This window comes from Desmodus rotundus, chromosome 12 (assembly GCF_022682495.2).
Source record: "Desmodus rotundus isolate HL8 chromosome 12, HLdesRot8A.1, whole genome shotgun sequence".
NCBI lineage: Eukaryota > Metazoa > Chordata > Mammalia > Chiroptera > Phyllostomidae > Desmodus > Desmodus rotundus.
Genome location: NC_071398.1, coordinates 30,242,270 through 30,256,706, shown reverse-complemented (window position 1 = coordinate 30,256,706; position 14,437 = coordinate 30,242,270). Strand labels below are relative to the sequence as shown.

The following is a 14,437-nucleotide window of genomic DNA, read 5'->3' as shown; positions in this document are numbered from 1 at the left end:
TATAAGCCCCCAGTCTGTGGTGTCAGTCACAGCAGCCTGAACAAACTGAGACACGGAGTCAGTGCTCAACAAACATATGCAGGGTAATTCACCGAAGGTGGAGCTGAGTTTTTCTGGGTTTGTGCCTTGAATACAGTAGGAACTCAGTAAGTGCTTCTCTGTGACTGAATGAATTAAGCCAAGGAAAAGGTAGCAGTAAAGAGATAGCAAGTGAGTAGATGAAAGGGTATTTTCTGCTCAGCTCTACTAGCACTTTGCAATGAACGCTGCTCTTTAAATAGTGCTCCAAAAATGTCTTCTGATCACGATTGGTTTCCACCATTAGACTATTATTACTCCATTATTCATTGTATTCAACACCATCCATCTTACTCAGGTAAAATGCTGGCAAAGACTCTTATGACCAATGACAGAGCCAATAACAAAACAAAACTGATCAAGTACTTATAACAGCAATGCTTTAAAGAGAGTTTTAAATGTTCCCTTTAATGCCTATGTCCAGTTGTAAGTTCTTGCAGTGAGACGGGTGTATGAAATGATGGCAGTGAGTGAAATTATCAAATGCTCCTACATTTCCCAGTCCATTCATTACACAGATATTTACTGAGGGCCACTAGACGCTGGCACTGTTTTAGTCCCTAGACACACAGCGGTGACCAGCAGAGACAACAGATCCCTTCCTGCAAAAAGCATACTTGCATTCCACTAGCACTGTCCAGTATGGTACCATGACAACTCACATGTGGCCACTGAGCATCTGAAATGTGACCAGTGTGGCTGAGGCACTAAATTTATGAGTTTTATTTCATTTTAACTCATTTAAATTTAAATTCCAATAGTCACATGAGGCGAGCCACCGGCTTGGGCAGGGCTGGTCTATATGACTAGTCCATTGGTGCCAGTTTAAAGAGAATGAAGGAAAACAGTTTCTCATTGCTGATACAGACAAGATCACTCCTTTGCCTGCTTTTGGTTGTGCACTTATAACCCCCGCATGCTCTGTGGAAACTGAGCACATACAACACGAGGCAGAAGTAAACCCCAGACTTCAGAGCAACTTCTACAAGTCTTACTGAAGGACCCCACCCCAAACCCACCTATACCGCCTGGGAGAGGCTCTCCCAGTCCAGCAGCAAATACCAGGAGGGCACTCAACCTTTTTAGTGAAGACTGACAGGATTGGGGTGAAAAATAGGCAAACACCCCAGGGGTGGTGTTTCTCGGAGTAAGGAACCCCCACACAGACAGAACGAGAGCAGGCAAACTTCTGTTAGCCAAGTGTACAGGAGGGGTCAGAGCCAGGCGGTCACTGGCCAGGAGACTGGTTTGGCTGGAAGAGATGGCCTGGCAAGAATTAGAGCAGAGCCAGCCTCCCAGGCAGGATTTGTGGGGCGCTCTCCAAGGTGCTGAAGATACTTCTCTCTCTCTCTCTCTCTCTCTCTCTCTCTCTCTCTCTCTCTCTCTCTCTCTCTCTCTCTCTCTCTCTCTCTCTCCCCCCCCCCCCCCAAGGGAAGACAGGTGGACCCAAGGGAGCCAGCCCCTTGGTTTAAACCACACAGCCTGTTTGTGGCAATGCCAGAACCCCCAGAACCCCACAGCACTCCCTTCATCTACCACGTGGCCTCTCACAAACCAAACTACAAATGGGGGGAGCAGCTGATCCAAGAAGGGGTGGACCATTGTGGCAAATTAAAACAATCACCACTCTTTTTGTAGTGCTCACAACTCTAAATATCTTGTCACTTAAGGACACGATGAGTTTTATATGCAAAATTTCCAGCTCAGAGTTGGTAGCTAGTTCTCTTTACTGCAGCAGAGGCCTGGAGGAAACTGAGGAAGTAAAGGAATCTTGAAGAAAAGTAGCAGAGGTTCCTGGCCCTCCCTTTAAGCCACTACCACCCTTTGTTTTTCCAGGGTCTTTTCCTCTCTCTAGCCTCATGCCCCTTTCTTCAGGTTAGCTTCATTAACTGTTCACGTCAGCTAGGGGCTACTCACTAACCCTGGATGGAGTGGCTATTTTCGGAGGGTGCTGATCCTCACTTCCTCACCAGTCCTGTTAGGCTTCTTAATATAAAGCCCGTCAAATTGCTCCAGGCTGCTCTGGGTGAGGGAGTCTTCAGTAACACTGCTCTCTCAGCTATTATTGGCAACAAAGAACTAGTTATTTGCCTTTTCCTTCTCCTTTCACCTCATGGAGCCTTCTCCCTCTCCAAAGTGGCTGAAAGAGAATTTCTGAGGAGATGCTTTTATCTCCCATTGCTGAGTGCTCAATTTTTTTTTTTTTATTTCTAGAAGGAGTTCCGGTGGGTGTAATATGTGGATAGGCCCGCTTCCTCCTAACCTGGACATTTGGATTCAAAAATTTACTCTCACATATCCATGGCTAAGTACTAAAAATATGCTCAATGGCTGTTTATTTTGTTTGGATAAAGGGCTTCCCCCCCTTCCGAGGGGCACTGGCTGCATAAACGTGTGTTTAAAGTGGAAGCACAGCATTCTATTCCATCTGTAATCTGAGTCCTCCCTCCTCTAGGGCTGGCACTCTCCCTTACAGGGATGGCTGTGTCTCAGGAGCAGGAATCAGTAGGGATTGGAGTACATGGCCAGAGAACAAAGCTGGGAGGGTGCACGTGGCTATGTTTTAGGGACAGGATGGAAAACATCTCTGGGGGACAGGTGTATTGTGTGCCTGTGTGCGCAGGCGCGGGGCGGGGTGGGGGATCTGAATTTCGACTGTGGGTGTGTGTGATTTGTGTGGGTGGAGGGATCTGGGCGGGTGAACGGAATCTGTGTATGAGGGGGAGAGGCCGGGTGTGTGAGATGACTCATATCTTTCAGCCCGTGGGAGGGTTTATTTGCTGGGGCTAACTTTTGGTCCCAGGGGTCCTACGCACACGGCAGGCAGGAGGAAATATTTACCTGTGCAGCTTAGCGCAGGAGTCCAGCAAGTGGAGGAGAGGCAGTGTGACTGGTGGGATCCAAGTAGAGGTGTCTGAGTGTGTGTGTCTGCAAATGTGCCCTTGCCTACAACTCTAGGCTGCTGCACCCAGAGGAGAGGAATGGGTGTGGAGGAAGAGGGGCAAACAAGAAGGCAGTTTAGAACCAGGTAGTTTAGAAAGGGGTGTTCCACACAAAAGCACAGGCTCTGGAATCACCATCCTGAGAGTGCATCTGGGTGTGGCCCAATGCTCATCTGCCTTCTCTGAGCCTGCACTTCCCAGTGTGGGAAATGGGAGGAATAATCCTGAAGAGGAATAGGAATCAAGTGCTATAATTCACGCAAACACTTGCATATGCCCTGCACACAGGAAGTGTTTAATATTGCCATTTATTATCCTTTCAAAATCATCATTGTCGTGTCTAGCTATTGGTTCTAAAACATAATCATTACATGTGACGTGCCCTGAATGTGAACTGTAATAAGAAAATAGTCATAAATAATAATGAATGCTTACTGGTATAGCCATGTACACCACCTCAATTAATCCCCACCTATTTTACAGGAATTACTATAAGCCCTTTGAACAGGTGAAGAAACCAAAGCTCAGAGAAGTTAAATAACTTGCCCAAGGTCACAGAGCAAAGGCACAGTGGGGTTTCAAGCACAACAGCTGTAAACTCCACAGCATGTGCTCTGCCACCCCACACCCCCAGCCTCACCACCTCTGTGAGTCGCCAACAGACTGTGGAAGCCACTCAGCTCACTTCAGTGAGCAATGCCTGCCTTGCGCTCATGGGAGGATGAACCTGAAGGAGGAGAAGTTGGCAGAAGTATCCCCAGTTGAAATGGATTCCATACCAATTCCAGCTAAATGTGGAATACATTTGCTATCTGTGCATTATTCATGAATATCACTGTTTTCCCAAGTCAGCACTGGGAGCTGGGCTGAAGTTTGGGAGCTTTGCTGATGCCTGCCCAATATTCCCATCTCTTGTGCACAGGAAAAGTTGGATTAGACCTTTAACTCATTAAAGGCTCTGCCCTCTCTGAAGGAAGACTCATCACAGCCCACCAGCTGACTGGGGAGAAAGCGTAGAGATTCACTGTTTTGTTCCAGCAGATTATAACCCACTTTAGCTGTGCTCGTTCGATGGACTGCTCAAAGGCACATTCTCCATAGTCACCTCCTTCCTAATGAGAAGTGGGGGGCCGTGTTCCAGCGAAGTGGCCCCCAATGTCTGGGCTTGATTATCCCAGGCTAGAAGGGTCAATTTGACTTTCTGTCATGCCATGTTGCAAACCAAAAGAGAGCAGCTGGCTCTGGTGCCCTGCATCTGTGTGCCTGCCTCTGCTGGCATACAGGTGGTGTGATGAGGACAGATTGGGGTTCAAACCCTGAACTCTGCCACAAAGGTGGGGCACCTGGTTCTTGGGCCTCGTTACCTGCACCTGTGAAATGAACATGATCCCCTCCATCACGTGACACTCAAGCAAGAAGATGCAGAGGGGAAGTGCTCTAGGCAGCTGACCACTGCTTATCTGGTTGGATGGGGGACAGGAACCCAGGGTTGTAAACTCAATAAAAGAAGCATTTCTCACAGCAACATGTCAGACCCTGAAGTCACAGCCAGCCACAGGATCAGACCCTCTCTCCCCCAGCAATCACAGTGTGACAGCCACCCTCCTTCTCAAACGGAAGCTCCATGAGGGCAAAGATTCGTCTGCTTTGCTCACTGCTAGTTTCCCAGAGTCCAGAGCACCTGCTAATTGTAGGCACTCAGTAGATATTTGTTGAATGAAGGACAGAATTCCACAGGACACTGAAGATGTCCAGGGAAGGTAGGCAGCCTGGTGTGCTAGACCTCACCCTCAGATATTCTGGGGAGTTCTTGACTCCTTTCCTCCACATGTTCCCGCATGCGGCCCCCTGCACAGGACTACAAAGTCACTCTCCTGGCTCAGGCACAGCTGGGAGCACCTCTGGAGGGACAGATCTGCAGAGCAGCCTGGCCAAAGCCCCGGGGTGACAACTGCTCCTAGGCTCCAAAGCGCCCAGCTGGGAGCGCCAGGCTGCTCAACCGCCCACCTCAGCCACCCACACCTGCTGCCCGGGCCTCGCTGTGCCTGCACATGGGTGTGCGCACACACACACACCCACGACCTGGAACCCAGCAGGTCAGGCTGCTCGCCTGGCCCCCATGGCCCAGGGTCAGGGAACTCTCCAACCTGATCAGTGAAAACAACAACAGCACAGTAGAGGCCACCTGGGACCAGGGCTGGGCAGGGCTGTGACAAGCAGGAACATTATATAATTAACTGCCCCCATGCCTCCTCCCCTTTGAGGAATAATGAACCCTACCTCTCAGTTGCATAAGCCAAAATAATAATTACTCTCCAGCCCTCTGTCACTCCTGGATGTGGCCGGGGAGCAGGTGTTTAGCACTTGCTTCATGCAACTGGGAGGCAGCGAGCAGGCAGGGAAGACCACACGTACACTTATGATTTCTATGCCCACCAGAAGCATACAAGTCACTGCTGTGCCCCACTGCATGCCTCAAAAATTACAACCGCTTCTGAGAATGAGCTCCCAGATTGGGGGCTGAGGGCTGTTGCCTCAGAGAGCAGGCTTGTTTGGGGTCTGGCTTCCAGGAACAGCAAATGCTCCATGCCTCTCCGATGCACCAAGGAGTGGATACCAGCATGTCTGGGACAGGGGTAGCTGCAAGGCCAGCAAGGCTCCCTGCACAGAAATCTTACAGCAGTGGCAGGCAGCTGGTTGACAGCTTCCTGACTTCCTGCACCGGCTCAACCCTGAATGTGGTGGCATCTTAGAATGAAGGCACAGACCATTCCCTGAACTAATGGGGAAAATGATTCAGCCACTGAACGGTGAGATTCCTGGGCTCTCGCTAAACAGATGGGCCTCCCTCCCTCTCTCCCTTCAGCAGCCTGCTCTGACAGCACTAGCCCATGTCCAACCACCTAGAAGTTTATTGCCTTGTTGTGTTGGTTTGGATTCATGCCCCCCGCCTCTAGCTCTCCTAATCGCTTGCTCCCTTTCCTTTGGCTTGGGTTGATCAGGTCTGTGTGAGGCCCTTTGGCACCGTAGGAAAACAAGAAGCAAAGCTGGGGCCTGAGTCCAGGAGGCCCACACCAAGGGAGCTCTGTCAACAAGGGGAAGGGGGCCTCTTCCAGCCCCCGTATGCCCTCAGTGGGTCCTGGAGGAGGCCCTGGGCCCAGTCTGGCCTTTCCGTAAGTCTCTGGCCTGCTCTTGGATGATGCATAGACACTGCTCAGCTCCGCAGCTCCAGGGCCTGGCTCTGCTTCTGGAAAGCCCCCAACACCATTCAGCTGGCACAGGGGTGCTATCTCCCACCAAGCAGTGGGGCAACCTGTAGCCAGGGCAGCCGGGTCTCAAGGAAATCCCGGGAAATGCCCAGTTGTCCAGGGCCCCACTGGAGGGAGAAGCTCAACTTCCCCAGAGATAAACAGAAGAGGGAAGAGAAGGTCCCTCCTCCGCCCGGCCCCCGGCCCGACCGCACCGGCGCACCTACCTCCATCCGAGTAGGTCTCGGTGCCGTAGCCGTCCTGCAGCCCGTTGCTCCAGGTCCCTTCGTACTTGGCCCCGTTGCCCGTGCACTCCCGCACCCCGTAGCGCCCCTTAAATCCGTGCGTCCACTCGCCCTTGTACACCCACTTCCCCTTGCTCTCCAGGCCGATGCCGTGGCGCTTGCCCTGCGCCCAAGTGCCCTGGTACGTGTTGCCGCTGGGCCAGGTGTAGACGCCCAGTACCTCGAAGCCGTGGCTCCACGAACCGGTGTATTCGCCCTGGCCCTTGGGGCCGGTGCAGACGCCATGGCCGTGCGCCTTGCCGTCCTCCCAGCCTCCACAGTAGGACCCTCCATCGTCAAAATTAAACCTACCCCCACTGGACATGCATGTAACTCGGTTTGCAAATCCCGCAAACGGTGAAAAAAAAAAAATAAGGCTATCAACAAACCGGATTCTTGGTGGCTGGCTGGTTTTGTTTTGCTATTTTTTTTAAAAGAAAGAATGGAGAAAGCAAAAAACACGGCGAGCAGATCCCGAGCGGCGGGCGGCCGCGGCGCCGGCTTCGGTGGAATTTAAGTCAATCGGGGGCGATTATTCATTTTCGAGCTGCGCCGCGGAGCCTGACCAGCGTCTCGCGCTCCCGCTGGAGACAGGACCGGAGGGGAGGAGGGAGGGGGAGGGGAGGGGAGGGGGAGGGAGGGGGCAGGAGCAGCAGCGCTGGTGCAAACGGCTCCACCTCAGCGCGAAGTGCCCCTCAGAGGCGAGCCCGCGGGGCTGGCCGCGCAGGCCCGCGCGGGGACCGCGGCTTACGCTCGGGGCGCAGCCCCCCACCTGCGGCTGCCGCGCTGCGGGCGCCCGAGGGCGGCGGCGGCGGGGCCGGCGGGCGGCGGCACGGGCGGCGGCGCGGGCGGCTGCACCATATTGGGGGCCACGGGCCGAGCCGGGGCGGCGGCGGCAGCAGCAATGCGGCGGGTCGGGCGGCAGAGGCAACAGCGGCGACAGCGTGCTTTTTGAGCCCGGCCTGCGCGCTCGGGCCTGCGCGGCGCGCGTCCGCACCCCGTCCGCGCGCCCCCGCGCCGCACCCCGCCCGCCCTCGAGCCCCCGCCTTGGCCCCCTGCTCCTGACGCACCCGCGGCCTGGAAAGGGGCGCTGCCCCACCTGGCGTGGGGCTGGGGCGCCGACAGGACCGCGAGCGCTCCACTCCCATCCCTACCCTGCGCTACTACCCGCCCAGCTTCCCCATTGCCCGGGCCCGCCTGGAATTAGGGGTCCAGCCAGTGCACCCCAACCCCCCCTTTTCCCGGGACTTGGATTTAAAGGGACAGGAACTGCGTAATGGGAAGGTGCCCAGCACCCAGGGTACTCTCTACCCCTACTGGGAGCCGCGAGTAAAAACCGGCCGAGTAGGCCCGGGGAGCTCGGGGGGAGCGCCCGAAAGATTCCCGCTCCCCAACCACGCGCCTCGCTCCTCCCACCTGGCTCCAATCTACGACGCCTGCCTATGGCTTGACTGGAGAGGCTCTTGGCAGACCACAGGTGGTTTTCCCTATGACAACCCGTCCTTTTCCTTACAAACAGTTTGACTCCATATGTAGGAGGAAGGCGTGGGGGGTGGGGGGGCTATAGCCTCAGAAAACATGTCCTCTCCCCGTATATTAAAAGAAAGTCTGGTCACACGGACATATCCTGGAGTAAAGGTACCCCAATCCCATTTCTCCCCTGCGCCCTGGACAACAGGTAGCCTCCCACTCCGGGAGTGGTCACGGGAGTAAAGTGTGATCTCCACTCCTGCGTTACTAGGTCTGTCTCCACACATATTCCCATCCCCACCCCACAAGAGATAGTGTCTGATTCCTGGATCCGAGTATCCTGGGACCAATTTAAAATGCATTTCCTGGACCATATAATCCGCAGGCAGAGCCTGCGTTCCCAGCTCTCTGGGAGCGCATGTGGCAAATGGCAGCAACCAGTGATTCGGAAGGAGACTGCACGGGGTCCGGGCTAATTGGAATGAGGGCAGGTGGCTCGGGCTGTGTTGAGCCAAGAATTGCAAACCAGGCGGTGGAGCCTGAGATTTAGCACAGCAGAAGGGGTGCAATGAAACCTCCAATTAGCCAGGGGCTCTACTCAGCAGTCTCCTGCCTGCATTGTTCTCACCTTTGGGTAAATAGGCTCTCACGGGAAAACTAGCTCCTCCTCTGACCACCAAAGTTCAAGCTCTGACTTCTTGTCTTGCCCTGGGCATCCAAGCCCCCTCCCTAAATGCCACTGGCCTGGTTGGCAGTCACCTCCTCACCCACCGCCCTGGAGAGGGTCCTTCAGGGAATTTTCGGTTTAGCTTTGCGATTTGCAGTTACATAGATTCAAAGCACCTTCTCAGCCCCGTCTCCCTGTGCTTCTCTCTCAATGCCTGGGGGTGGAGTTGTTGGGTCAAGCACCTCTGGGACTTAGTAGAAGTTGCTCTCCCAGAGAATTTCCTTTTAACCCTGCAGTGCACCTGTGCTTCCAGTTCTCTACTTCCTGGCCAGCACTTGGTATTATCGGATTTATATTGGGTTTCCATTTATTTTATTTTGTTAGTCTAAACGGGTATGAAGTAGCGCCTCAGGGTTGTTTGGTGAAAATGAAAAATTACGTGTAGTAAATATGTAGACCAAAGGGCTGCAGACTTCTCTCACAAGATTCAGGTTCAAATCCTGCCTCCAGGGCTGGCCAACTGTGTGCCTTTGGGCAGTCACTTAATACTTCTGAGTTCAGTTTTCTCATCTGTAAGATAGGTGCAATGGTAGTTCATATAAGGGTGCAGTGAGAATTTAAGTAGCTGGGCGCTCAGCACATGGTAAGCACTGAAGAAATAGGAAGTCCTATTGTTATTAGGAGCCCAGCCCCCCAACAAAGCTCATGGGTTCCTACATGGAATCCCCAGTCTTCAGCCTGCTCCTCCAAACACTGTTGACATAAAATTGCTCTTTCTCTTGTATACTCTGCACTTTTTTCCTTCCATTTTATTTCCAACCCTTTTTTGCTGATTCAGCAGCCCTTCCTCACAGGAGCAGTGGATTGCAACTGAGATCTTATTGGAAAATGGTGATTGGTTCCAAACAGTTATTGGTCAGCACCTTCTGCCTCTGGGTAATGCATGCCCTTCCCCTGGTAATTCCAATACAACCCCCACCCCCAGGACCGACCCTTGCTCCGTCCAGTGCATGGTCAGGTTAGCTCGAGCAGCGACAGGTTTCACTGTCGGAGTTGCAGATATGAGAGGCATTTGTCTTGTGCAGTTTGGAAATCGTTCTCCCGTAAAGCAGGGCTGGAGGTACTGATTCATTTTGGAAGAAACTCTCCAAGGCTCTAAACATAGTACCACCTGGCAATTTCAAAACAAAAACCAGGGAGAAAAACTAGAAACGATACCACCATGCGGAATTTCATGGCTGTGTGCATCAGGCTCTGGGAGGGACATCTCACACCAGTGACCCCAAGGCACTCCTTGGGGGACCTGGGCATTTATGCACCCTCCCTTCGCAAAGACCAGTTTGGAGCCTACCTAAGTGAAGTGTCTGGCCAAAGGGAAAATAATGACCAAGCAGGATTCTAGCTCCAGTCTGGTTTTCCAGCCTGTAACTTTTCTGGCCTCCAGGCATTGTACTGCCATTTCCTTCACCCTCTTCCGTGACCATGACTGGGAAGTTTTCTGGTTTCAGCTCCCGAGAAGCTTTCTGTTTCCATGTAAAACAAATGCACCCCCCTCCCCCACTTCATCTCCAGAAGCCCGTTTGTTTCCTTCACTTACCTGTCTTGTAGTCTGTGCTCGTGTTTACTCCGACACCGTGAGATGTCCACATCAAGATGTCCCATTCTGGGGCTTCTCCTATAAAGCCACATGGACACTCCTGCTGAGAGGTGGGCCCGCTGGCGAGTGCAGCAGAAATGATACAATGTGACTTCAAAGGTCAGGACATAAATGGTGACACAGCTTCTGCCTCATGGTCGCAGATGCTAGAGCTTGGAATGGAGCCACCATGCTATAAGGAAGCCCAAGCAGCCCATTGAAAGGTACACAGGAGAGAAACAGGGCCTGCAGCCCACAGCTCCAGCCGGCCTCCCAGCCAGCGCAGTACACATGCACAGCCACATGAGTGCACCATCTTGAACTGGATCCTCCAGTGCCCGCGGACCGCCCCCACGAACACCACATGGGGCAGAGGTCCCACCCAGGTGCTTTCCCTGCCATGTCTTGTCATAATTTCTGAACAAAATTAGTGATTCTTGTTATGTTAAGCTAGGGGTCGTACCAACTACAATACAGCTCAGGGGCCAAATCTGGCCCACTGCCTGTTTTTGTAAGTAAAGTTTTATTGGAACACAGCCACCCCCTCTTCACTTACATATGCCTGTGGCTGCTTTCCCACCCCAATGGCAGAATTGAATCATTACAGCAGGGACCATATGGCCCATAAAGCCTAAAATATTTACCATCTTGTTCTTTACAGAGTTTGCCAAGCCCTGTGTGTTAGTTGACTCAGGCTGCCATAACAAAATACCATAGACTGGGGGGCTTAAACATAGAGATTTATTTTCTCACAGTTCTGGAGGCTGGAAGTCTGAGGTCAGGGTGCCAACATGGTTGGGTGCTGGTAAGGACCTTTTCCTATGCCTCTCACTGTGTCCTCACAGTTGGGCAGGCAGGAAAGGGAAAGAGAGACAAAGACCCAATGAGCAGCGGAAAGCAAGAGTGCTCTAGTGTTTTCCTCTTGTGAGGACACTAATCTATGGGACCAGGCCCCACCCTTAAGACCTCATTTAACATTACTTACGTCCTTAGTGCACATCCAGCCACATTGGGGGTTGGGGCTTTAATATATTGATTTTCGGGAGTAGGGGACACATTCAGTCTGTGAAACCCTGCTTTAAGCCACTGAGTTTTGGGTGGTTTGCCACTCAGTAGTAGTAACCAAAACAGCCTGTAAACTTCATGCAGAAGCTTATCTTGTGTGGTTCACTCTCTGCCCCCAGGAGCAGGTGCCATGGGTGTATGATACACTTTTGTGACACAAATGACCAACCCACGAGTTGGTGGTAAGTAGCTTGGTGATAGGGAAAACACCCTCTGGGTATCGGGGGACCTGAATTCTGGTCTTGGTTCTGACACTAACTTGTGTGACATTGGGCAAATCTACCAGCTTGCCAAGGCCCAGTGTCTTCACCTGTAAAATGGGAAGCTAGATGGTTCCCCTGGTCTACCAGTTCTATAGTTCTAGAATTTTCCTCAGCACTCATTGCCCCTCTTCTTGCAGCCCAATGTGACCCTGCACTGCTGCATTGGGGGCAAGTTTATTTACGGTCTCTGTGCAGTGGATTGCTCCTCAGGACCGTGCGTGTGGCACATGTGAGCTGCTGAGGGAACCTACAGAGGGGCCCTTTTTCTGGTGTCTCCCCGAGCCAGTTTCAGGGTGTGGTTGATCAGTCCTGTGGCAAGCCAGAACTATTCCTCTTACACAAACTCGTGAAATGTGGGAGGTCGATGTGGCCAGAGCTCCAGGAGCAGCTATTAGAGGGTGTCTTCTACCTCATCCATGCAGTCAGTCCCCTTTGCTGCCGGGTTTGAAAACCAGCTCAGCCACTTACTTGCTGGGAGCCAGTTATGGGATATCTCTGTGCCCCTCTCCTCATCCCCCCATCTTTAAAGTAGCACCAACACCTGTTCCCACCTTGCAGGGTTGGGGCAAAGAGGAACTGACTTGACACAGGTAGGAAAGGTGTCGGGTGGTCCTTAGCACATTGTTGGTCCTCAGTAACTCATAGTTGTTATTATTCCTTCCCTCTCCAGGGATGGTTGTTCCCAAGAATAAAGATGGCCATCTGGTACAGGAGCTGCCGATGGCCCAGAGGTGCTACAGGTGCCCTGTGTCCACCCTCTCCCATTCTCTCCTCCTCCACTGCACAGCTTCTGGTTGTAACTCTCCACCTGCCCATACTCAGGCCCCAGGGAAGAGACAACAGTCACTTGGAGGTGCTCATAAGGGTCTAAACCCTTGAGATTGTCCTGGGGCTCTTGGTTCCCCCCAAACCAGAGGCAGAGAAAGATGCCAGCCCTGGGTGGGAGCAAGGGGGCAGTCAGAAAGGAGGGGCATTGTTGGCCGGTTTCTTGAGAACCTTATTTCATCAAAATCCTGGAGTAACCCTTTGGGGTTCAGATGGTGAGCATCCTTCCTTCTGAAAGATGGGGAAACTGAGGCTCAGGCAGGTAAAGTGAGTACCCAAGGCCACAGACAGCTAGCAAGTATAAGCGCCAGGGCTTGACCCCAAAAGACAAGGAGAAATTGAGGGGAATCTCACTCCTGAGCTGCCAGAACCCAACCTTTGGGCAGGAATGCTTTTTTTTCAAATTCTCACCAAAGGACATGCTTATTTATTTTAAAGAGAGAGGAAGGGAGGGAGAGAGAAAGGGAGAGGAACACTGATCGTGAGAGAGAAACATCAAGAAGTTGTACTGGCCCTGGGACCCAACCCAAAACCTAGGCATGTGCCCTGACTGGGACTCCAACCCGTGACCTTTCAGGTGACCTTTTGGTTTACAAGATAAGGCTCCAACCAACTGGGCCGTACCAGCCAGGACTAGGCATCCTTTGTTTTTGATTAATTGCTAACCAGCTCCAGGGACAAGGGTCTGCTAAGGAGAAAGGTTGAAAAACCTTAATTGGAGCTTTGAAATTCAACTCTAAGACACCTGCTGAGTGTGTTTTTCCCTCACCGGGCAGCTGCCTAGGCCCACATCTTAATCTCAGGAAATGTCAGTAATAACAGTGGCTAAAGACACTGCCAACTGTGCGCTGGGCACTATCTAAGCATTTTCCAGTTGTTAGTTCATTTATTCCTCAGGACAACTCTGATAAGTGGTTCCTAGTGGATGCTTTTATCCCCGTATCATGGATGAGAAAACTGAGGCAGAGAGCAAATAGTAGTAGGGGTGACTTGCCTAAGATAGGCAAGTAAATTCTTTTTTTAAAAAAATACTCACCCAAGGATATATTTATTGATTTTAGAGAGAGGGGAAGGAGGAGAGAGAGAGAGAGAGACATCAATGTGAGAGAGAAACATTAATTGATTGCCGACCATACACACCCTAACCAGGGATCAAACTTGAAACCTAGGTATGTGCCCTGACTGGGAATCAAACCTGCAACCTTTTGGTGTACTGTGTAATGCTCCAACCAACTGAGCCACCCGGCCAGGGTGGTAAGTAAATTCTTAAGGAAATGGTTCTGCAGATCTTGACATTCCAAGTTCAAGTGTTTCCAGACTCATGTGCTCTATTTGTCTTTTCCACAAGGAGTGCCAGGGACCCCTACCCCTGACCATCTTTTATAAGAACAGCCGGTGGGTGCCTGCTGTGAGCTTGGCTTGGTGGCCCTAAATCCCTACCTCATTCAAGCCATGTCAGCCCCTAGACTGACTGCCAGTAAGTGGTAGTGTGGATTCAGAGCAGGCATACGGCCATCCCTTTCCATCCTGCTGTCCTGCAACAAACCCTCATCCTTATCCCTAAACCACCTTCTCCATCTCAGCAATTGGAGTCATAGCATCAGGAGGTAGCAGCAGTAAGAGCCACCACTCTGCTCTGCCTGATGCCCATCCCTTGAAGGTAACAAGCGTTACAGCAATAGCAGCAGCATCCCGTTCAAGATACAGAATGTTTTCCTGTGCACCTCATATCACTGTTTCCTTCTACACATCACAGGGAATAGCTATTCTGACTTGTAGCACCATAAATTTGTTCTGCCTTTTCCTTGAACTTCATATTAATGGAATCATACATTAGTGTCTGGCTTCTTTCATTCAATATTATGTCTCAGAGTCATCCAATATGTGATGACTCCATTTGTTGTTCTTTTCATTGCTGTACAGTATTTTATTTTATAAATATCCTACAATTTATTTATC

General features: G+C 51.7%; 1 protein-coding gene across 1 annotated transcript in view; it reads right to left on the bottom strand.

The window, feature by feature from the left end:
- Positions 1 to 7,371, bottom strand: part of JPH3 (junctophilin 3) — a 99,063-nt gene extending 91,692 nt beyond the window's left edge. Inside the window, exon 1 of the mRNA XM_024556254.4 lies at positions 6,496 to 7,371. Within this exon, the coding sequence (XP_024412022.2) occupies positions 6,496 to 6,877 (382 nt within the window). The 5' untranslated portion in view covers positions 6,878 to 7,371. The remainder of the gene's footprint in view (positions 1 to 6,495) is intronic.
- Positions 7,372 to 14,437: the final 7,066 nt, after the last annotated feature.